The 24737-nt window shown below is 36.0% G+C and overlaps 1 protein-coding gene across 2 annotated transcripts in view; it reads right to left on the bottom strand.

The window, feature by feature from the left end:
* Positions 1–24737, bottom strand: part of LOC145268738 (choline transporter-like protein 2) — a 279161-nt gene that overhangs the window by 98869 nt on the left and 155555 nt on the right. For both annotated transcript variants that reach the window (XM_080124322.1, XM_080124323.1), the window contains exon 3: positions 4986–5059. In XM_080124322.1, the coding sequence (XP_079980448.1) occupies positions 4986–5059 (74 nt within the window). The remainder of the gene's footprint in view (positions 1–4985; positions 5060–24737) is intronic.

The following is a 24737-nucleotide window of genomic DNA, read 5'->3' on the forward strand; positions in this document are numbered from 1 at the left end:
CTCACACATTTGTGGAAATATTCTTTATTCACTTATATTTCCTTTCTATATATACACCAATCCTTATTTAAGAAGCTCAATGTAATTACAGAGCACATAATGAATGAATGACAAAAGTCTATAGTCCAAATTTGATGATGTTGACCATCTTACAATTTATTCCTTTAATTCAGTTGGCACTTACAATTCTTTACAGTATCTGTTTTGTAGCACAAAGTTAATCAATGAATTATTATATCAATCAGTGAATCTATCTCGCCCTTAACTCAGAAGAAATAGCAACAATCACTCCACCAAAAGGAAATAAAATACATTTGCACATGATTAAAAAATCCGAAAATTTGAAGAGAAGCTTCAAATACCTTATATTTTTCTTTCCTTTCGCCATTTTAAATTTTAAAAATAAAGTCACTAAAACCCACATATATGTATTAATAAATTCCATTAATTTAGGTATATTCATATATATATACTGTTCAGTTTGGGGGAAAGAATCCCAGCAAAATGCTTGATTATAACGAAAATATTTTCAATATAAGCACTTAATATATATTTATTTAAAAATTATACAAAAGGTCAGAAAAACATTGGTACCGTCGGTTTCAAGCATAACATAAGGGAGACCAGTTAATGGTCAATAATGTTAGGCTCTCGTCAAATGGCTGATGAGAGCCTAACATTTACCATTAACTAGCCCCCTTTATGTTATGCTTGAAACCGACAGTACCAATGTTTTTTTTTACCTTCTGTAGTTTTTAAATAAATAAATAAATATGTGTGTGTGTGTGTGTGTGTGTGTGTGTGTGTGTGTACAGACACATTAGCAGGCCGCCCGGCATTACCCCATCATAAAATATGCTTGAACATTATATCTAATTCACGCAGATTTAATATTATAGAGCCAATTCTCTATCAATATTGTATATAATATATAGTAGTAATTTAAAAAGTTTAAAAAAAAAAAAAGTGAAATTCAAAGTCAATTCCCATCACTTCCTCCCATGTTTTCCTTGATTTTTCTGACCCTACTAATTCAACTGTTCTACATCTAACGCAATAACTCCCATTCATTTTTGCAACAGTCATGGAACTCTACTCTTATGTACACACCTCCCTATATTGTAGAGATAAAATCCAACTGAAAATTAAATACGTCAAGTTGTTGGGGTAGGAGGTGCGCCATTTCAACATAGGATTTATAAAAGGGGTCAACTTTGACCAAATCGTAATAAAAGGGTCCAATCTTACTCAAATCACAATAAGTAAAAGGTCGAGAAGTCAAAATACTTATTGCAGAGACGGAATCACTCCCAATTGGTGACATTTGATTTAATAAGCCGACGTTGGGAAGAAAGTTATTGCAAAATTGAGTTTAAATGAAGAGATTAAATAGGGGGTTGGTGAGTCGTGGTAGAAGCGGGGAGGCTGGGATTGGCAATTTTTCCACGAATTGGAAGTCATTTATCCTTTGTTTTTATAAACAGATTGTTTTCAGGAAAACTCTTGTCAGGAGTCAGCATTTTTGCAGAATTCAGAAAACCGTGAGATATTTAAAAAAATTCAGATAACTCATTTGATGAAGTGGTGAATCAGAAGAAAGGTTCTGAAGTTTAAAGATATAAGGTCTGATTCAAACTCCTAAAATTCCAGTATATCCTACACTTCTCCTCCTAGGATTCCCACACTTCTACTCCTAGGATTTCCACATATCCGACACTTATACTCCTAGGATTCCCACATATCCGTCATTAAGATTTTGAATTCTAAACAGGTGCTGAGCTACTGCATCTTCATCTGAGTAAATGTCTACCACTCTTCCTGTACATGGCAACTGAAACCTGTTTTATTTATTGCTCGATTTATTGAATTGAATCGAATTGAATTGAGAAAAAAAATCAGTCCATTCAAATGTTGACTATTGTAAATAAAATAAAATGACTTTTTCTAAGTTTCACTGAATCCTGACTTATACTCTCTAATGCTGAGATAAGGAGCAAAATTATTCTTGATTTCTGGTGTAGGAGTCATGCTTTTGATTCCACTTAACCCAGAGGTGAGTAGTTGGGTATTTATCTCCATTCCACGGCAAGATATGATACTAGGGTCGGAAAGTGGGATAGAAAAGCCAATGCTCTAGAGACATACACTCTGGCTTATAAAAATGCTAGGGCAGCCCCATTGGCATTCCCCAGTAGGGGTGCCTCAGGTGTTTAACAATGAACTAACCTCTTCTCAAAGAAGAAAGAAAGTCTGGGAGGATGTACCTTCTAGAACTGCTCAGGACCAGTAGCATACTACAATCAACAGGGAGAAGGTCATTTCAGAAATGGCATCGACTACGTTTTGGCACCAAGAATGAGTAGTTGCAGTTGGCAATTATTTAAAATGGAGACGAAAATAATCAGGCTCATGCAATTGTATAGCAGCTGTGTCAAGACTGGCATCTTATGTGGCAGTAAATTTTGGACCCTCACTCTCTCACCTAACTGCAGCACAATGATAGATTCAGGATTAGATAGATCTATAATACAAAATTGAAGAGCTATGAAGACGAGAGTAGTACCACTAAAATGAGCAACCTTTTATGCCCCAGAATTTATTTTTCTACATAGTCACCACCATTCTAAATACACTTTTGCTAGCAATGAACGATGGCGGTGCATGAGCGTCCGGAGTACATTTTGTCATACGAGGGTTGTTCCAAAAATAAGGTCTACTTTTTTTGTTTTTTGGTACTTGTGCAGAATTTGAACCCGACGTAATTAACTGGCCGCTCGGCTTTGCTTGGAACATGGCGTCTACTACCAGCTTTTGCCAAGCGTCACCAATTATCAAAGCATAACAATGTTACTCAAGGAAAATAACAAAGAAAACATTTAAATATAATTTTAAAAAAAGAGAAAAAAATAAAAATAAAAAACAATGACCTACCATAACATATTTCTGTTTTATTCTTGTTACAAATTTTTTTTAACTGAGAAAAATTAAGTTGTATTTTTTTTTCAAACATTTTTTTGTCAAACAAAATTGAACAAAATTAATAAAAAAATAGCCAATTTTTTCATGTTTTTTCCACATTTTTTTATGCATTATTTTTTTTTTATTTATTTATTTTTGTAACTAATGTAACTTATTTTGTTATTTTTTATTTCTTTCCATGAAAAATTTTTTTTTCTGTAGGGTGAGTCTGGGCAACCTTTTGCTTTTTTGATTAAATTAAGACCGCTGGGATATTCTTTTAGGATTAGATAGAGTTTCTATAGTCACATCAGACGATGTCAAAGTGAGGTGAGAAAAGAGTGGATGTGGAAGAAACTTTGCCAAATGGGTAGCTTTCCGAAATATGGTTTAAGATGGAGAGAAAAGATCATTACCAAATAAACTCGAAAAGATAACTGTCAAGAAGCTCCCAGCTGATAACGAAATTACGTCCATTAACGACATTTTGTCCTGGTACATCTCCAGCCACATACTTTCTTAACAGATCATTTTTTTGGCGATGATGCATCTCTCACCATAAGATGATGTGCGCTTTTTCTTTGCAGCGATTAATTATTTTGTTTGGCAATATGAAACCTTTCAGCGTCTGCAACTGATGATTCAAAGTGAAGATTTTCATCTTGTATAAAGTTGTTATGAACGGTCATTTGAGGATGTGTTGTCGATTTAATTTATTGATTTTTTTTTCTTTGAATATTTTCCCAAAAAATTGTCTGCTCCTTTGCCACACATTGGTTGCTCGACATCTTATATCAGATTACAGTCTGAGCGCATGAAGTCATGTTCTGAGCAAAGCCGAGTGGACAATTAATTACGTCTGGTTCAAATTCTACAAAAAGTTGAAGAGCTACAAAGACGGGACGGTACTATCAAAACAAGCGACCTTTTGTGGTTCAGAATTTATTTTTCTACACAGTCACCACCAATCACAATGCATTTTTGCCAGGAGTTTAATGGCATCTCTGCTTTTGGCATATATCCATGACAGAGATTGCTTTCTTAGAGTCTCACTGTCAATATCTGCAACAGAGAGATTAAATTTTTATCTCATGAATGCATAAGTTCAGTCATCATAGCAATGTAATTTGAAATCGCTTCTGATCCATTCAGGCAGAATACAAAATGGGAGGTATTACTTTTGGAATGCCCCTCATGTTATATTTGCCTAAGGATAAATCAGTGACGACAGTATGGACATGTGGAACATTTACCCTCCTGGATAAACTTTTGCTGAAGCATGAATGTCTTGAATCGCAAGATGGTTTGCCAGCCATGAAATATTTAGAAGTAAGTAATAAGACAAGACTGTTCAGAATGGAATTTGGAGACAGCTGGTCTGCTGAATTGTGAGGACTGCAAAGTGAGTTAACATAATATCAGAAAACATCTGATCAAGAGTAGTCGAAGTCTTGGATATCTTTGAATTTTAGAAGTCTGAGTGTTGGATATCTTTGAATTCTAGAAGTCTGAGTGTTGGATATCTTGGAATTCTAGAAGTCTGAGTGTTGGATATCTTGGAATTCTAGAAGTCTGAGTGTTGGATATCTTGGAATTCTAGAAGTCTGAATGTTGGATATCTTGGAATTCTAGAAGTCTGAATGTTGGATATCTTGGAATTCTAGAAGTCTGAATGTTGGATATCTTTGAATTCTAAAAGTCTGAACAAGAGAAAAATGACATGAAATGAATAAAAGAAATAGATCTTTTTGATAATAATTAGACTGGCTAGGAATACTATGTTAAAGTAGATGTCTTTTTGCCGTTGAAAGTTAGCATCTCACTAAAATCTTGTAAGCAAGCGATTAGACAAGACCAAATACAATGAAATTTGGAGGTAGTTGGCCTGCGGAACCGTGAGAACTGGAGAGTAAGTTTGCATAACTATCAGAAAACGTCTCCTTTGAATAAATAGAAGATGAAAACGTCTTTCTGTCAGAGATAAACATTCTAAAAACAGATAGAAAATCCATAAGACAACGACTTACCAAGAGATGCTACTGCAACCATTCCAATGATGGCAAGCGCAAAGATGATGCAGCAAATCACGTCGGTGCATGATCTGAAAGAAAAAAAAATAGTTTTCAAAAAGTACCAAAAAAAACAAAAAAAAAAACGCTCATTCAATACAAAATGTTTATATAACAAGAAGTTGAAAAAAACAAACAAAACAAAATTGTTTTCTTTATTTAAAAAAAAATAAATGTGGGGGGTTTGGAATCATTGGTTGAAAATACTTTAAGTTAACTTGTTTCTGTGAAAACTAATTGCTTTAGAAAATGGTTTATTACTTTCACACAGTTGAGCTGAAATCCACAACAGATCTATTACCGTTGTCTCAGCACCCCACTCCATCTTTCTGTCAGGCCTTGGAGACTGCTGTTAACTTTAAGGGTATGAAACAATTTTCATTGTTTGAAAATACCTCAAGTTCACATGTTCCTGTGAAACTTACTTGTTTTGGAAAATGATGAAGAAAATGAATTCCAATGAAGTGGAAGAAAGAAAGAGTGTAGCCATTAGAGATATTCACTTTTAGTGTCTTAAGAATCACTTCTTGGTTCAGTTACTAAAGACTTGCAACACTTAACGTTTCGGCCAACTATTCCTCTGGCCTTCGTCAGGTGGTAACCGCGACGGATAGGAACTTCGAATCTCCTAACTGCATTCTCAGACATCACTGCCATCCGTAGTTGTTGTCGTCTCACCACATTTTGACCAATTAACCTCTGGCACGCTTTGGGTGAGATTGAAACCGCTATCTTCAGACAATGTTCATCTGGAACTGTAGAGATTCAACATCTCTATCAACTGCGCCACGGGCCAGATTAATATATATAATGCTCATCTAAAAAAAAAAAAAACGAACTCCAATTAAGGAATAATATATATACCAATCGGTACGGACCCGACTATGGAAGATCAGATAATAAATAAACGTGGATTTATCAGATCAAAGAATCCAACCTTGATCGCCCTTCGGGGCCCGTGGCGCAGTTGATAGAGACGTTGAATCTCTACAGTTTCAGATGAACATTGTCTGAAGATAGCGGTTTCAATCCCACCCAAAGCGTGCCAGAGGTTAATTGGTCAAAATGTGGTGAGACGACAACAACTACGGATGGCAGTGATGTCTGAGAATGCAGTTAGGAGATTCGAAGTTCCTATCCGTCGCGGCTACCACCTGACAAAGGCCAGAGGAATAGTTGGAACCAATAAAAGATGAAAAACAACAACTAATAAAGATGAGATAGTCTGAAATAAAAATTAATTAATATATATAATGCTCATCTCAAAAAACGAATTCCAATTAAGGAATAATATATACTTGCAACACTTGCTCAATAAAATTCCAATGAAACTTTCTTGGTACAGTTTCTTGTTAGAAGCAAAGGATTTCTACTATTGAGGTAAGAGGAATTGAGAGTCAGCAATTTTTGTATAAATAAGGAGTCAAAATCGGATTTTAAAAACTTCATTTGGAGCCGACTCCCAACCTCTGGTTTTTAAATGTGCTGTGGCGACCAATGTTTTACACTGTGGCTAGTATTAAGATGATTAACTGGAATCAGGAATCAACAAAAATTAGAACTTTTCGAAGTATCAGAATCAGTATCAGAAAAATTTGTGCCTATTTTCCGATACCAAAAACAATTCTTTTTATTGTTTTTATTAGTTTGTTTTAGAACTCAATTTTCCATGGCTCATATTAATCTTGAAATGATATTTATTGATATTAAACTACCAGTAAAACTAAAATTTATATATTACTTCCACTTATGGGAATTTGCCCCCCCCCCAAAAAAAAAAAAACAACTCCATATTTACAAATTAAAAAAGAATTGGAATCGGAAATTTAGAACACAATAGTTAATTGTATTGGAATCGGGGGAAAATATAAAAATCAATCCATCATTAATTTCGACGTCCAAAATAAAAATGCTAAAAATAATTTCTGTGCATATATGTTTGCACATGCACTCGCCTGAATTCCTATTTACAATGCTTCCCCACAGGACAGAGTTAGGCACCAGGGTCGTTTTTTTAATGTGGAGAAAAGGAACAAAAATTTAAAATTGTCTCAGTCGTAAAGGATTTCTCCTCCACTGAGAGAGGAAAAGAAATTGAAGTGTAGTATCTGAAGAAACGATACTACACTTTGATCTTGGCCCAAGAACGCCCGCTCTTAATACAAAGAAATAACATTTTGGACCAATCAGGATTTTCTGAATTTATTCGAAATGTCTTCTGGAGTCACATTGACTTCATATAAGGCCAGATTTCTCTTCCACAAACCAGTTAAACTGAAATACACGACAGATCTCTGCCACCTCAGCTTCCCCCTCTACCTCTCTGTCAAGCCTTGGGAACTAACTATTGTTATCTCAACTCAATCATGCACAGGCATACGCATGCAGACATTAACGAACACACAGATGCATAACTTATTAACTCTTTCATTATCGTCTGCTCATCAAAGTATAAACTTTTTTTATTGAAATACTCCTAACTTTTCTCACTGAACTTTCTACTATGAAACCAAACGAAAATCGATTCTTATTAATAACTTTTAATGTATATATTAATATGATAGCATGTATGTTATTTTCTGTGTCACGGTTACATCCCGGGTGTTTAATTATGTACTTCCATTTCTTGTCATAAATAATTTTACCAAGAATTCTTCATAAGTTTTGGCTTTGATTATAGCTGATGGCACTTAAGTCATGCATTCTTTTATAAATAATTTTATCAAGAAGTTTTGGTTTCGATTATGGCTGGAGGAACTCATATTATATACATATATTTTTTTCATAAGCTTTTATTTCGGTTTCGATTCAAGCTAATGCACCCAAGTCATGTGGATATATATTTTTTATTTTTAAAATCGCAACTTTATAATATATAAAAATAGATAGAACATTAATTATAATAATATATACAAAATCTGCAAGAATTAAAATATCATATTTAAGCATACTTTACGACCGGGCTTTGCTGGGCGTTCGTGCTAGCTTAGATAAATACTTTTGCAGTTTTAACAAAAAAGCTACAATGTTCTTCAGATGCTGTACTTCTATTTCTTGTTCTCTTTCGGTGGAGGAGAAATCCTTCACGACTGAGACAATTTGTATTTTTGTACCTTTTCTCCACGTTAAAAAACGACCCTGGTGTCTAACTCTGTCCCGTGGGGAGGCATAGTAAATAGGTACAATAATATCAGAGCGAACATCTACAGAATGCTAACATCAATATATTACATACGAATGAGTCCCCTGTGGAATTTCAACAGGTCCCGCTAGTGAAATAATTTGTATAATTGAGTGAAGTTTTGATTATGATTTTTAGACCCGTAAATATTCATGGATCTCTTAAATTATCAACTCTGACTTTCATATCTCGTCTAATGAGAATCCCCTTTGCTTAACAAAAACTGACATTCTGTACTTTTCCTATTAATACCTTCCACTTTAAGCATATAAAAATATCTCTCTGGTGAATCTATGTCTATGGAGTCATTTTTTTTTCTTTTTTTTTTTTTTTTTTTGACTGTGCTTTTTTTTTTTTTTTTACAAGGGTGTCACCACTTATCAAGGCCCAGAGGCCACTCGAGGATAAGGGTTAATAGGTATACATTAGTCATTGTGATTATAGCATAGTAAACAGTGGGAATTTTGAAACTTGGATTACTTAGGGGGACGATTCAATTAGAACTTGTTCACATTGGACTTTTTCTTTTTTTTTTTCATAGGTATCAACTCATTATCAAGGCCAAGAGGCCACTCAAGGATAAGGGTTAAAGAGTGTACAGTAGAAATTGGACAATATAACAATCATTAGTAATGAAAATTTGTAAAATTTGATAACTTATATGGAACGGCTCATCAAGAACTTATTTACGTTAGACTTGAACACAACCATATTGTAGTCAGCCGGAAAGCAGGAAAACGGAAGACAATTCCACAGACGTGCAGTTCTAATAAAAAAAGCTTTGTTCATGGAATCTACGTTTAGGTTTAGGCACAGATAAAGAGTGGGGGGAATTATTAATAGTGTTTACAGCTAGACGAGTGTTTCTTGTGAAAGTTTTGCGAGGGGGGACCATAGATTGAAGCTCAGTCGAACACTTTCCATGAAAATAACGATACATCAGAGACAAACTCGCAACATCTCTTCTGTGAGACAGAGGTTGCAAGGAAGAGAAAAATTTTCTGTGCTTATAATATAACATTTTTCTTGCTCTCTCACATGTAATTCTAAACCTAAAAAATATTTTCACTGAAAATGTCTCCCTAAAATGAACTCATCCCAAAAATGCATCACCCAAACTGAAACCACTGAAAGAGACCCTCCAAAGTGCTTATAGTAAATTTGCATGGTCGATTTTCAAATTAGGTTAGCTAATCCAAACATTTGTAATTAAAATAAAAAAAAATTTTTTTTAATAAGTCTTAACACTTTTTATTGAATTTCTCTTAGAATAAAGATAATATCAAGATAATATCACTTGAAGCCCCCTACAGTGCTGACGTCATGGAGACTTAGTTTTCAGTGATTGCTCGCCATCTTTAGAGTTTAGCAATCTTGCAAAGTGTCTGATAACATCTCATAAAGCAGAGTTACTTAAGCATATAAAGATAATCTCTTAAAATGTGGAATGTAAACTTACACCAACGTAGTGGTGGGAGGTGAAAAAGAAGGAAAGCGAAAGACAGGGAGAGAGTTGGAGATCGTGAAAGAGAGGGGATTGGAAGAGAGAAAAAAATAGAGAGAGACAGAGCAAGAGGGGGAAAATGAAAGAAAAAGAGGACGACAGAGACGGAGAAAGAGTAGGAAGAAAAAAGGATAGAGAAAGGACAAAAGAAAGAGAGAGAGCTGGAGATGGCAAGAGAGAAGAGAGAGGAAGAAAGAGCTGGAGAAATTGAGATAGAGAGATGTAAATGAAGACAGAGATGAAAATAGAGAGAAAAAAAGAAGTAGAGAAGGAAAGAGTGACTCTTTTTCGTTACATACATGTGATTGTACACACCACAAACACGTTTGTAAATTAGATGGCAAAATAAGATTCTTTACTTTCGTATAAAAATTCTACACAGTATTACTACTACTACTACTACTACTAATACTACTAATATTACTACTAATAATAAGATCGCCGTAAACAGACTTATTTTAAATCATTCAAGAAGAATGTCTTAATATACATCACATTTTATGAATTCCCTAGTACATTTTTCAAGTCGTTGTTTGTACAGAAAAACTTAAATGCTTCATTCACTAGTTTCACTTCTAAGTTATGACTAGGGCTATGACAACAGCATATTCTTATCCTTGTTTTGATTCTCAGGTATATATCCATTGATATCTTATGTTTTCATGTAGAGTGATGTGGTTCTCGGTTGATTGTGTCTGTGTCGGATATATACTCGAGAGTAAAAACAATGAAAAGAATATGCTGTTGTCATAGCCCTAGTTATAATTGAACCTTCAACCTTCGGATAAAGATGTTGATTAATAATCAGTTCTAAGTGACAGTCTTCCAGAGGTTCCAGGTTCAATCCTTACAAGCGATAATAACTAAGGATAATATAAAAAAAATAACACTTCTACTCGAATACTATTAAGAAGAAAGGGAAGAAGAGTATAGAATTGAAAAGACTTATTTTAGATATGCAAGAATAATGTCTTCTATAATATAAATCTCACCTGTCTGTTTAAATGTATGTATGGATGTATATATATCTCGCAAGAACTTTCGACAGAGGCGATGGATTTTCACGAGATTGGGATCATTTTGAAGCTCGACTCTTCGGACGACAAATATCGAAAAATTGGCTAAAACCATTAATTCCTTCACCCTCAACTGGGCACTTTCCTACAGGGAGGGGTAGCAAAAAATCGTTCCTACATGACAATTTAGCCAAACACGCATGCGCAAAAAATATTCTTTCTTGAATTTGTTTAAATACAAAAAAGAAAAAGATCTAATTTCGTTCACACAGTCATAAACCAGTCGTTATATTAGCAGCATCGTTATCTTAAGATTGTATGTTCGAGCCTAGATATCAGATTTTTTTTTTTTCGATTTTTAAAGTTTTAATACTGAAACAGGGTTATTTATGCTATTTTTTCATTCGTTTTTTTTCCCATCATGTTTGCTATTTTTTTTGTTTTTGTTTTTCCGATTTTTTAAAAGTTTTAACATCGTTTATTCTTTATTTTGCATCACGTTTGTTTTTTTTTGTTTTTTTTTGGTACTATTTAAACAGGGTTATTACGTTCACTTATTCTTTATTTTCCATTTTTTTTTTAATTTACCCCCTCCCCCACACACACATATCTCACCACACCCGGGCAACACCGGGTACCCCCGCTTGTAATAGACATGTCACAAGTTATGAAGTTTTCAATAAAATATGGAAGTAGAATGTGTGTGATCCATTATTAAAGATTTCTACCCAGTCATGGCTGACGGAATGAGAGCCTGCTACTCTTGTGGATTAAATGAAAAGATCCATTCGAAACTATGGACAGATTCCCAGGTTAAACAGAAAAATGTCTGAGTTCGACAAGATGCACCTGAAGAAGGTTGTTTATTCAATTTATGCAATTAAACGTGAGGATGACCAACCAACATCCATACTGAAGAGTAACGAACGTGAACGGTCAATTTGCAAACAGTGTTGCGATCTTGTAGGTCAGTAATAAGACAAAGATGGGTACAATTAGCAAAAAAGTGTATTAACAAAAGCATGTTACAGAAGTATACGTCCTGATTCTGGCGCCATAATTGCTATAAATTGTGGTATTTACTTCCTTCTTATCACAGGAAGATGCAACACAAAGATGGAACATGGGGAGAGTCAAGTCAGCGCCTCTAAAGAAAGAGAATTCTAACCTATCAAAAATTGCTTGAGCAAGCCCATTAACATTCTTCAGTCAGAGTACCTCAGGCAGTAACAATAAAAAAGCGCTTTGGTTCATTAAAAACCATGTCAGCATTATCTGAGAGAGTAGACTTAGGATTACCCAGAACGAATGCCTCAGCCCATCAGATGAAAGGCCACCAAAATGACTGTCTCAGAGTGATTGTCGACATCAGAGTCTCAACTGGCATGTGCCCATGATCAAAACTAAGTGACAAATAAATGCGACTAATTGTAGGACTTACTTATCACCGCAGGAAGATGTGACACAAGGTTAGAAGGTGGCGAGAGTCAAGTCAGCGTCTTTAAAGAAGAGGCATTCTGACCTATTAAAAATTGCTTGAGCAAGTCCGTTGACATTTCATAGAGTACCGCAGGAAGTAAGCAGTAATCTTTCTCCATTCGAAAGACGGGAGGCAAAGCTTGTAAATAGTAAATCTGGCACAATACATGTACGTGCATTTGTATATAAATTTAAATACAATGCAATACTTAAAATAAAGATGCATCTATTTTAATCTTTCAACATGATTGCACCAAGGGTGCACCACACTCTTCAGCACATCCAGGTACACTTTGGTGTTGATTTTCAAACCGACTTCGAAGATGTGAGGGGGCATAGTGTAGTCCTCACTTGAAACTACACCAAAGACCATAATCATGGCCAGAAACTTTGTTGAGCTGTGCCTTCAAGTGTCGAACCATTCAGATTTGCATTTTAAAGGTGCTAGCAATGGTCCTGTTGTCATAACTTGGATCGATAGAGAGCATGAGTTGTACAGCAGTGCATCTCTGATCTCACTCGAACATGGTGTTCCTTACAAACATGATAGAAGGCTCCTATCGCTCTTGGAGTTTGTACACAACTGGCCAACTAGTAGATTGGCTGCAACAACAAAAAAAAGAAAAGAAAAAGAAAACTGGTTCTCATCAAACGGAAATGGAATTATGTTGCCTTTTCTAGGGTGACACTTATCGTTCAACGCTGTAGTCATTTCAGAAAGATTTTATCTTCAAATATTTATTCATGACGTTTATTTGATTGTCTTGCTTCTCAAAGGTCTTGTTTAACTTTACTATAGTTAAAATGGCAGCCATTTACAAAGGCTTAAAAAAAAACAAAAAAAAAACTTTTTTTTGAAATTAAAAAAAAAATTGGAATTTGAAAATCTTAAACCTTTCAGTCCCCCTGATCAAATTTATTGGACACCTTTTGAAATATTTATAAATAGATTTCACGAAATACAAGTATGGGAGTCACACTGTCCAGTTTATCGCACAGGTTTCAAATGTTTACAATAAGGAAACAGAGTTAAAGTTTTTCACTAAAATTAATCATATTTTGAGCCGTGATTGAAAAGGTTCAAGTACTATATTACGACAGGGAAACAAGGTTAATGTTTTTTCAATAAAAATAATCAGATTTTGAGCCGTGACTCAAGGGGTTCAAGTACTACACAGCAATTAATTTATCCAGAAAAAAAATATTTCAGACAATATATTTTTATTCATAATTTTATTTTAAGTAAATTTATTACCAATAAAAATAATTACCAATGTTGCAAGAAATTTAATTTGATTTGATTTTTTCCAAATGTAAAAATGTTTCATGTTTCAATCTAATTTCATTTTATGTCTATTAATACATTTTTTTTTCTTTTTATTTTCCAGATGTTTTTTGTTAATTGTAAAATATTTGGTTTTATTTGGTGGCCTTGCTTTATAGCATATCAACTCTTTTAGAGTTATTTAATGCCGAGTTCGGTCAATTTGGTAAAAGTTTTATGCTTCAAGGTCTTAATATCTCTGAATATTTATTCATAGAATGTGGTTCTAGTTTGTTTAACAACATATCAACCCTTTTCATATTATTTAATACTGAATCCAGTAATGTAACAAAGAGACACTCACCCTAGGTGGGTTGAACCAGCTTCCTCTGAAGGAGGAAGTTTTATGAGAATATTAAATTCATATGCAGTCTCCAGTCACATTTATATCCTGGTTAGATGAGATGATGACGATAGATTTTTGTAGTTCTTGCAGGGAGGTGTCGCGATCATCTTACATACGGCACCTGGTATTCCCAAATGATCACCCATCTGATACTGACCAGGCTCAACATCGCTTAACTCTGCTGATCTAAGAATCTGTTAACATGATTATACTATATATATACCGAATCCAGTAATTTTGATAAAAGTTTTTATGCTATAAATTCTTTATATCTTCAAATATTTATTCATGATGTTTGGTTTAGTTGTTTTGTTTTACAGTATATCGACGCTTTTTCTGGTTATTTAATGCAAAATTTGGTACAAGTTTTTATATGTCAAATTTTTTATATCTTTACATATTTATTCATGGAGTTTGGTTTGATTGCTTGGAAGAGGAAAACTTTTTGTTTTTGTTTTGGGTTTAGGATTGAATTTTGCAAAGGGAAAGGAAAAACAATAACATCAAGGTTTGATGCATTTTAGGTCAGGAAGTCAGCATCTTAAGACAACCTGATTTGGTAGCACCATTTTTTGAATAATTAAATAAAAATCTATAATATAAATCTCACCTGTCTGTTTAAATGTATGTATGTATGCCTAAAAATTTCGACAGATACAACAAATTTTCACAAGATCGATATCGTTTCGAACTACAAATATTGAAAAATTGACTAAAAACATTAATTCCTTCACCCTCTATTGGGCAATTATCTACAGGGAGGGGTCGATTTTTTTCGCCGATATTTTTGAAAGTCATATCTTTTCGATTGTCTAGCCTTAATTTAATTAAACCTACATCACTTCTGGTTTGGCGATGGATGACACAGCAAACATGGCACTTTTTTTTCACATTCTTTTTCTCCTTCGCGGTACAGGTTCGAGCCTGCCTGCCTACTACTACTTTTTTTTTTTTTTTTTGCTCAACACACACCTCCAAATGCTGGGCAATGCCGGGAAACGCCGGGCACCCAGGCTGGTATACAATAAAACTAATACAGTTTTATGTAGACCACAACTGAGAAGCCGGATTAGACTGTTATTCTATGTATTTTTAAATATCAGTGTCACAATTTTCAAACATTTCCAATCGAATTTTCAGCTGTGCCATGAAGATACCTGTAATATAGAATCCATGATTCCTACCAAATGATAATTGCTTATGACTAATGATGGGACGATTCCAATATTTTTCCCGATTTCAATACAATCACTTATTCTGTTCTAGATTCCCAATTCCAACTCTTTTCAATTTTCTAAATATTTAATTGTTGTTTTTTTGGGGTTTTTTTGTATTACCATAAAACTCCCGCAAACTGTGTGCATGTATTTTGCAAAAGTAAAAGTATGATTTAGGGGACGGGGGGGGGCTATATTAAACGAGTTGATCTTTCTACTTTTTCTCTAATATTTTCCTCATAATTGACTAAAAAATAAGGATTTGATAAACTCATTGTGTGATTTTTTTCATATTTTATTAATGAGAGAGAAAGAGAAAGAAAAGGAAAAGAAAGGAAAAGGAAAAGAAAGAAAGGAAAAGGAAAAGAATAGAAAAAGAAAGAAAGGAAAAGAAAAAGAAAGGAAAAGAAAAGGATGAAGAAAAGAGAAGAGAAGAAAAAGGGCTAAAAGAGAAAATAGGAAGGGTAGGAAGAGAGAGAATGAAGAGCAAGAGAGGATCGAAAACACAGGGGAGACGAAAAAGAGAAGGAGGAAGGAAAAGAGAGGGACAGCATCGGAAAGACAAGAGATTAGGGGAGAAAGAGGGGAGAAGGGAAAGAAAAGAAAACTGTCAGAGATAAATATTATAGCAAGGAAAACGTAAAGTGGGTTGAGAGAGAGAGAGAGAGAAATGCTATAGCAACAAAAAATAAAATAAAAATAAAAACACGCACATATTAAAACAGTGAAACATGCACACACGCACACACAAACAAACAGACAAACAAACAGACAGACAGGGCGACGCATGTGCAAGACACTATTGGTTCCTCCCTGATTAAATTTCATAAGACTATTGTTTTTCGTTCACAAATACAAAGAGAAAAAGCAACTATAAAACACAGCCATCCAGACAACTGTTTCGTCGTTACACAACTTATCCATGTGCATCAACTAAGAGATTCAAAACCAAAATGCCAAGCCACGACCAAGCGTGACTACTGTTGCCGGATATCTTACCATCTGAGCGACTGAGAGTGGAAAAAAATTATCGTCTAAATGAATTTATTCGTTTGTTTATAAATTTTCCGATACTCATAACTGAGAGGAGTTGTATTGTTCCTATTTACAATGCCTCCCCACGGGACAGAGTTAGACACCAGGGTCGTTTCTTAACGTGGAGATAAGGAACAAAAATAAAAATTGTGTCAGTCGTGAAAGATTTCTCCTCCACTGACAGAGAACAAGAAATTGAAGTGCAGCATCTGAAGAACAGATACTACACTTTGAGGTATTTATTTGCTCCTCCACTGAGCAAATTAGGCACATGGCCAATTTTTCAAGTGAGGAGTGAAGGGGAAATGGGGACCAACTCCCCGGGGAGTAGGGGAGCTGGATAGTGACAATTGGTATGAAGGGTTGCCCCTACATTGACCAAGGTCTTATATGTGGGGGAAACCCCACATATGGTCTTTGCTTGCAGTACCTTCCGGAACAGATGGTATTTATTTGCTCCCCCACCGAGCAAATTAGGCACAAGGCCGATTTTTAATGTGAGGAGTGAAGGGAGGGGGAAGGGAAAAAGGGGACCAGCTCCCGAGAGGTGGGAAATGGGAGCTGGTTAAAGGTCAGGCATGTGGGGTTGCCCCCACATCTGGTCTTTGCTAGTCATAGCTAGTCATAGCTTGCAGCATCTGCCGGAACAGATGGTATTTATTTGCTCCCCCACCGAGCAAATTAGGCACAAGGCCGATTTTTAATGTGAGGAGTGAAGGGAGGTGGAAGGGGGAAAGGGGACCAGCTCCCGAGAGGTAGGAAATGGGAGCTGGTTAAAGGTCAGGCATGTGGGGTTGCCCCCACATCTGGTCTTTGCTAGTCATAGCTAGTCATAGCTTGCAGTATCTGCCGGAACAGATGGTATTCATTTGCTCCCCCACCGAGCAAATTAGGCACAAGGCCAATTTTTAATGTGAGGAGTGAAGGGAGGGGGAAGGGAAAAAGGGGACCAGCTCCCGAGAGGTGGGAAATGGGAGCTGGTTAATGGTCAGGCATGTGGGGTTGCCCCCACATCTGGTCTTTGCTAGTCATAGCTTGCAGTATCTGCCGGAACAGATGGTATTTATTTGCTCCCCCACCGAGCAAATTAGGCACAAGGCCGATTTTTAATGTGAGGAGTGAAGGGAGGGGGAAGGGAAAAAGGGGACCAGCTCCCGAGAGGTGGGAAATGGGAGCTGGTTAATGGTCAGGCATGTGGGGTTGCCACCACATCTGGTCTTTGCGAGTCATAGCTGGTCTTTGCTAGTCATAGCTTGCAGTATCTGCCGGAACAGATGGTATTTATTTGCTCCCCCACCGAGCAAATTAGGCACAAGGCCGATTTTTAAAGTGAGGAGTGAAGGGGAAATGGGGACCAACTCCCCGGGGAGTAGGGGAGCTGGATAGTGACAATTGGTATGAAGGGTTGCCCCTACATTGACCAAGGTCTTATATGTGGAGTTGCCCCCACATATGGTCTTTGCTTGCAGTATCTGCCGGAACAGATGGTATTTATTTGCTCCCCCACCGAGCAAATTAGGCACAAGGCCAATTTTTAATGTGAGGGGGAAGGGAAAAAGGGGACCAGCTCCCGAGAGGTGGGAAATGGGAGCTGGTTAATTGTCAGGCATGTGGGGTTGCCCCCACATCTGGTCTTTGCTAGTCATAGCTTGCAGTATCTGCCGGAACAGATGGTATTTATTTGCTCCCCCACCGAGCAAATTAGGCACAAGGCCGATTTTTAATGTGAGGAGTGAAGGGAGGGGGAAGGGAAAAAGGGGACCAGCTCCCGAGAGGTGGGAAATGGGAGCTGGTTAAAGGTCAGGCATGTGGGGTTGCCCCCACATCTGGTCTTTGCTAGTCATAGCTGGTCTTTGCTAGTCATAGCTTGCAGTATCTGCCGGAACAGATGGTATTTATTTGCTCCCCCACCGAGCAAATTAGGCACAAGGCCGATTTTTAAAGTGAGGAGTGAAGGGGAAATGGGGACCAACTCCCCGGGGAGTAGGGGAGCTGGATAGTGACAATTGGTATGAAGGGTTGCCCCTACATTGACCAAGGTCTTATATGTGGAGTTGCCCCCACATATGGTCTTTGCTTGCATTATCTGCCGGAACAGATGGTATTTATTTGCTCCCCCACCGAGCAAATTAGGCACAAGGCCAATTTTTAATGTGAGGAGTGAAGGGAGGGGGAAGGGAAAAAGGGGACCAGCTCCCGAGAGGTGGGAAATGGGAGCTGGTTAAAGGTCAGGCATGTGGGGTTGCCCCCACATCTGGTCTTTGCTAGTCATAGCTAGTCATAGCTTGCAGTATCTGCCGGAACAGATACTACACTTTGATCCCGGCCCGAAGGCCATTTGCTTTTCCCCGAAAAGTATTGCAAGTGAAAATGAACAGTTCCTCCACCAGAAAGCTTCAAATTCATAGACATGTTTTATCATTTCAAGATGAACTAATATGTCTAAACGCAATGAACGCGTTTTCCCCCGAGATTCAAACCTTGTAAATGACAACCCGACATTTTACTATATTGAACTAACCTGTCTGCTACTGCTGATAGAAGACATATCGCTTTTAAAAATATTTTTATATTTATTTGTTTACTTTCTACAATATTGATAACCTAGAGGATTCACTTCATATTTCGCATGATGTATTCATTAAACGTTTAACTTTCATATACATATTGCGAAAAGTATAAAAGTTTATATCTTTTCTTTATTCAATGTTTTTATTGGGTGACATGCAGGAATACAAAATGTCTTGAAAAAAAACAGAAAAAAAACTTTTTTTCAAAAATTTCGACCATACATTCGGTCTTCCTCAGTGTAATTAAAGAATGTGTGTACGGAGGAAGGAAGTGGTAGGAGGAGAAAGTGTAGCCAATGAGAATATGCCATGTAAGAATATATATATATATATATATATATATATATATTATTTCTGTAGAAATATACTTTATTTCCTTATAATATATACCAATCCTTCTTTAAGAAGCTCAAGGTAATTACAGAGCAATATAAGGAATGAATGACAAAATTCAAAATAGCGTAATGTAAACATAAGGTTACAGCTTCTCTTCCAATTTTCGGATTTTTAATCATGTCAAAACGCATTTTATCTCCTTTTGATGGATTGATTGTTACAATTTCTTCTGGTGAGTTAAGGGCAAAATAGATTCACTGATTGATATAATAATTAAACGATTGACTTTGTGCTATGATACAGATATTGTCAAAGAATTGTAAATGTCAACTGAATTAAAGGAATAAATTGTAAGATGGTCAGCATCATGAACTTTGGAATATAGACTTTTGTCATTCGTTCATTATATATATTTCCCCAAAATCTCTCTTAAGGGAGACTAAAACTTGCTATGATTTCAAATGATCTGAAATAACAGCAAAGGGAGACTTCTTGAAAACAGTAATGTACGACCTTAACGGCAAATGTCACATAGCTTACTACATAATTAGGTCATTAGATTTCCAACGGACCTTCATTTGTTAAATTCTGATAAGTAGTTGTCGAGATTTTGAACAAATAAAATTGCCCGAAAAAGTAGTATATCTATGTATGGATATATCTCGTCATCAAATTAAATATTGAAATGCTCATATCTTTGATTCTATGGAACGAAACTACATGAAAATTTGCAGGCTTTTAGATTATAATACTATTCTATGGTTAAAATTTTATGACAATTTGATAAAAAATAATGTATATTTTCAAGCCAATAATGACCAAATTAGCCTACGTTTGTGTGTGTGGTGTGTGTGTGTGTGTGTGTGTGTGTGTGTGTGTGTGTGTGTGTGTGTGTGTGTGTGTGTGTGCGTGCGTGCGTGTGTCACGGCAAGCCAGCTTTAGTTTTGCTGCTTTGAGATGAATTTTGCCTAGGTTTTTTTTTTGTTTGGTTGTCTCCCCTGTGGCCTTGCCAGACCACTAATATATATTTATTTGCTATAATTATTAAATACCTACAGACACTAGTGTTTTATCTTTTCGGGTATCATTAGTGTAGGGTGTCATGATTAATACCGGTCTGTATTATGTGCATGCGTGTACATATATTAAATTTAGTTATACAAACATTAATGGCTACATATGTGCATACATGTTTCTGTAATCACCCACGTTGGAGGACTACGTCTTCAGGCCAAGAATTACCGTCGAAAACTGATATTTCAATCAAAAACATTTTCCTATTTCGTTTGTAAAGTTAGAATGTAACCTGGGTGGGAGTCATAAAGCGGTGAGAGGACAAGTGAGGTCTTTGGAGATAATAAACATCTTTTTCATTTCCCTTTCTCTTTATCCATCCCATCTTTTGGTTTTTATGGCATAAGGTACTTGAGAATTTAGTATTTTTGTCTTGCAGTCTGTAAATTAAAAACATTTCCTATGGTCACTGAGTATTGACCGAGTACTGTAGATTGAAAGACACCGGTCAGTACTCAGTGACCATAGGAAATATTTTTAATTTACAGACTGCAAGACAAAAATACTAAATTCTCAAGTACCTTATGCCATAAAAACCAAAAGATGGGATGGATAAAGAGAAAGGGAAATGAAAAAGAAGATGTTTATTATCTTCAAAGACCTCACTTGTCCTCTCACCGCTTTATGACTCCCACCCAGGTTACATTCTAACTTTACAAACAAAATAGGAAAATGTTTTTGATTAAAATATCAGTTTTCGACGGTAATTCTTGGCCTGAAGACGTAGTCCCCCAACGCGGGTGATTACAGAAACATGTATGCACATATGTAGCCATTAATGTTTGTATAAATAAATTTAATATACCTGCTCTGTTCACTCATTGAGCATTCTTTGGTAGACACATGTTTCATTGGATGTACTTCTAGGAAACTAAACTCTACTGGCTATATATATATATATATATATATATACATATATATATAAATTAATAATGTAGATGCATACACATCTCACCTGTTTGTTTAAATGTATGTATGCATGCCTAAAACTTGACAGAGGCAAGGAATTTTCATGAGATCGTTTTAAAGCCCGACGCTTTGGACGACAAATATCACAAAATTGGCTAAAAAACATTAATTCCTTCATCCTTTACTGGGCACTTTTCTACAAGTAGGGGTCGCTTTTTTCAACGATATTTTCAAAAGTCACCCCTCTTTTCGATTGAATAGCCTTAATTTAAACCTACGTCACCTAGGTGTGGCGATGGGTGCAACAGCAAAGACGTCACGTTTTTTTGTTTTTATTTTTCACACATACTTTTCCTCCTTCACGGTACGGGTTCGAGCCTTGGCCTTTTGGTCAAGATCAAAGTGTAGTATCTGTTCTTCAGATGCTGCACTTCATTTTCTTGTTCTCTTTCGGTGGAGGAGAAATCCTTCACGACTGAGACAATTTTTATTTTTGTACCTTTTCTCCACGTTAAAAAACGACCCTGGTGTCTAACTCTGTCCCGTGGGGAGGCATAGTAAATAGGTACTACCACTTTTTTTTTTTTTTTTGCTCAACACAAACACCCACCTCCAAGCACCCGGACAACGCCGGGCACATAAAATAAAAAGCGAACAGTAAATAAAGACAAAGAAACAAGCATTTCATTTTACACACACATCTAACGTTTTGAGTTTCAACAATTATATTTATTTCTAAAGAGAAAACGTCTTCTCACGTCACAATGACGATTTATCCTTTGAAAACTATACATATATTCTAGCAGGTCGTATAGCTCTCCAACCTTATCTGTTACTGTCTGATCTAAGTTCATACGCATATAAAAACTTTAAAAAACAATAACATTATTAAAGATATAAGTCTATATTTTCACATGCGTAAAAGTAATACGTTTAGCCAACCTATGTTAAGTTTCAATTTTCTTTAATTTTGACACTATAGCAGCTATTTTCATGGACTAAACACAAAACAAATTGTTTTACAAGTCAAAATCTCCTATATATATCAAGTCTATAGATCAAAAATTAGCAAAGTAGTTTAGTAAAGATCGTTCCTCACACAGACAAAGGTCATACATATTACTTTAATTCATGCCAGATCTTGTCAAAAGTATATATATACTGATATTAATCAAATAATTTTATGTCCCGTATATTTCGGCGTATAAGGCGACCGTCAGATAAGACGAGGTATAATATATCGGTTGTATAAGACGACTGTAAAATCACGAAACTATGTTCGTTTAGCCTAGGCTAGAGATTGCAACAACCGGTATCTTATGAAATACTGGATTATCCGTGACCCGTTGGGTCAGTATGTTATATTAGCTATGGAATTCATGTATGAGCGTGACACTTGTGACGTAAAATAGGATTTTTTTTTTTTTGACATAACAAACATTTCTATGAAAGTATATTAAAATGAAAAAAGAATATAGATAGATTTCTATGAGTCGTTCTGTTTATTATAATTGATTATTTTTGAAAAAAAAAAATTACAGTTACTGAATTATAAGTGGTTTGCCATACTTATAGGTAAATGTGCACTGAACAGATACCATAATACTTATTATAGTTAAATTCAAATTTTAATATATCTGCTTTTTATTTTTTTTTTTTTACATCGTTCATTTCTGTATTACGTTTAAGTTATTTTAAACCTCACTCTTCCCATGTTAAATAATAATTTCGAAATAATAGCGTTAATATTTCAGCGTCCCAATTGTTCTTTTGTTTATTTTTCGCGCTTAAATTATCCAAATAAACTATTGTTAATACGTCTGCTTTTTTTTTTTTTTTTTTTTTTACATCGTTCATTTCTGTATTATGTTTAAGTTATTTTAAACCCCACTCTTCCCATGTTAAATAATAATTTCGAAATAATAACGTTAATATTTCAGTGCGCAGGTCATGCGCGCATGCGCAACCATACGTGGTAAACCGGAAAGTGGGTTGCATACATCGTTACAAGATCATTTGAGTTTTATAATTATATAAATTGGTTTTTAAAAGGTGATTTTTTAACTTTAAGGGTAACAAAATATACAGTATATATTTATTTTGGTATTTAGTTCTACAGTGCTCAATACAGGAGTTCAGATTATTTTTTATTAGAAGGTGGGAGGGGGGTCGCCGTTTATTAAGACCCCAAACCATTTTGTTTTATTTCGCATTTTAATTTTTCGGACTACGGTTCTCATTTTGTCATTTTTCCCAACGCTTCTGTCAATGTAACTCCTGATCTTCTTAAGGTGTATCTTGTCCAACCCAGGAATTTTTCTGTTCAGCTCAAGGAATCTGCACAGAATTTCAAACGAAACCCTTTATTTAATTGCGATGGACCTGTGGCATAGTGGATAAAGTACTTTGTAACTTTACAACTGAATTTTGCTTTCTTTTCATGGTTGAAAGCTCAATCCTTAGTACAGGTGGCATTAAAATTACAATTGTAAATCACATAGGACTTCTACTCGGTCATGGCTGACAGAATGAATGCTACCCTCGTGGATTAAATAAATGGTTTCATTAGAAATTCCGAGTTCGATAGAAAGATTCCTATGTTCGACACTTAAAGGTCTGCGGTCACATCGACCAAAACAACACTTAAGATGAGAATAGTAATCCAAAATAATCATTCCTCAACTCAAAAACTAAGAAAAGTAAATGTTTTTTTTTCTTTTTTTTTCTTTTTCTGTTTTTTTTTTTTTTCTTTCGACTTGTGGTATTTCCTGGTTTGGTAAAGATCCTGTTTCCAAAAGGCTATCTTATTAACATCAAGGAAGAAGCTGAAGAATTCAAGTCTTTGACTTTTACTATCTGATCCTTCCTTCAAAATTATCTTGCATTTGACATCCGACGCACCCCCCTCCATGAAATCCCCTCCCACAAAAAGGCAAATATTATATGAATACATATAAAACCCGATGTGTAAAATCCAAAGAAAGAAGAGGGGTGAGGGGGAAATAGAACCTATGAATGGAAAGAATGAGGAGGAAAAAAGAATGGAGGGTGAATACAGTGGCGCAGAGTGGGGAGAAGGGCAGAGACCTAGTGAGTTGGTGCTGTAGGGGATAGAAAAATAGCAAAAAGTGGAAGTAGGAGGTAGAGATCTATTAAGGAAAGGTAATGGGTAGAGATGAGACCTAGTGAGGGGGAGGAGCAAGAGATGAGACCTAGTGAGGGGGAGGAGCAAGAGATGAGACCTAGTGAGGGGGAGGAGCAAGAGATGAGACCTAGTGAGGGGGAGGAGCAAGAGATGAGACCTAGTGAGGGGGAGGAGCAAGAGATGAGACCTAGTGAGGGAGAGGAGCAAGAGATGAGACCTAGTGAGGGAGAGGAGCAAGAGATGAGACCTAGTGAGGGGGAGGAGCAAGAGATGAGACCTAGTGAGGGAGAGGAGCAAGAGAGGAGTCCTAGTGAGGGAGAGGAGCAAGAGAGGAGTCCTAGTGAGGGAGAGGAGCAAGAGAGGAGTCCTAGTGAGGGAGAGGAGCAAGAGAGGAGTCCTAGTGAGGGAGAGGAGCAAGAGAGGAGTCCTAGTGAGGGAGAGGAGCAAGAGAGGTCCTAGTGAGGGAGAGGAGCACGAGATGAGTCCTAGTGAGGGGGAGGAGCACGAGATGAGTCCTAGTGAGGGGGAGGAGCAAGAGATAATATCTAGTGAGGGGGAGGAGCAAGAGATGAGA

The sequence above is a fragment of the Euprymna scolopes genome, chromosome 44 (genome assembly GCF_053919585.1).
Source record: "Euprymna scolopes isolate OS-2025 chromosome 44, ASM5391958v1, whole genome shotgun sequence".
Taxonomy (NCBI): domain Eukaryota; kingdom Metazoa; phylum Mollusca; class Cephalopoda; order Sepiida; family Sepiolidae; genus Euprymna; species Euprymna scolopes.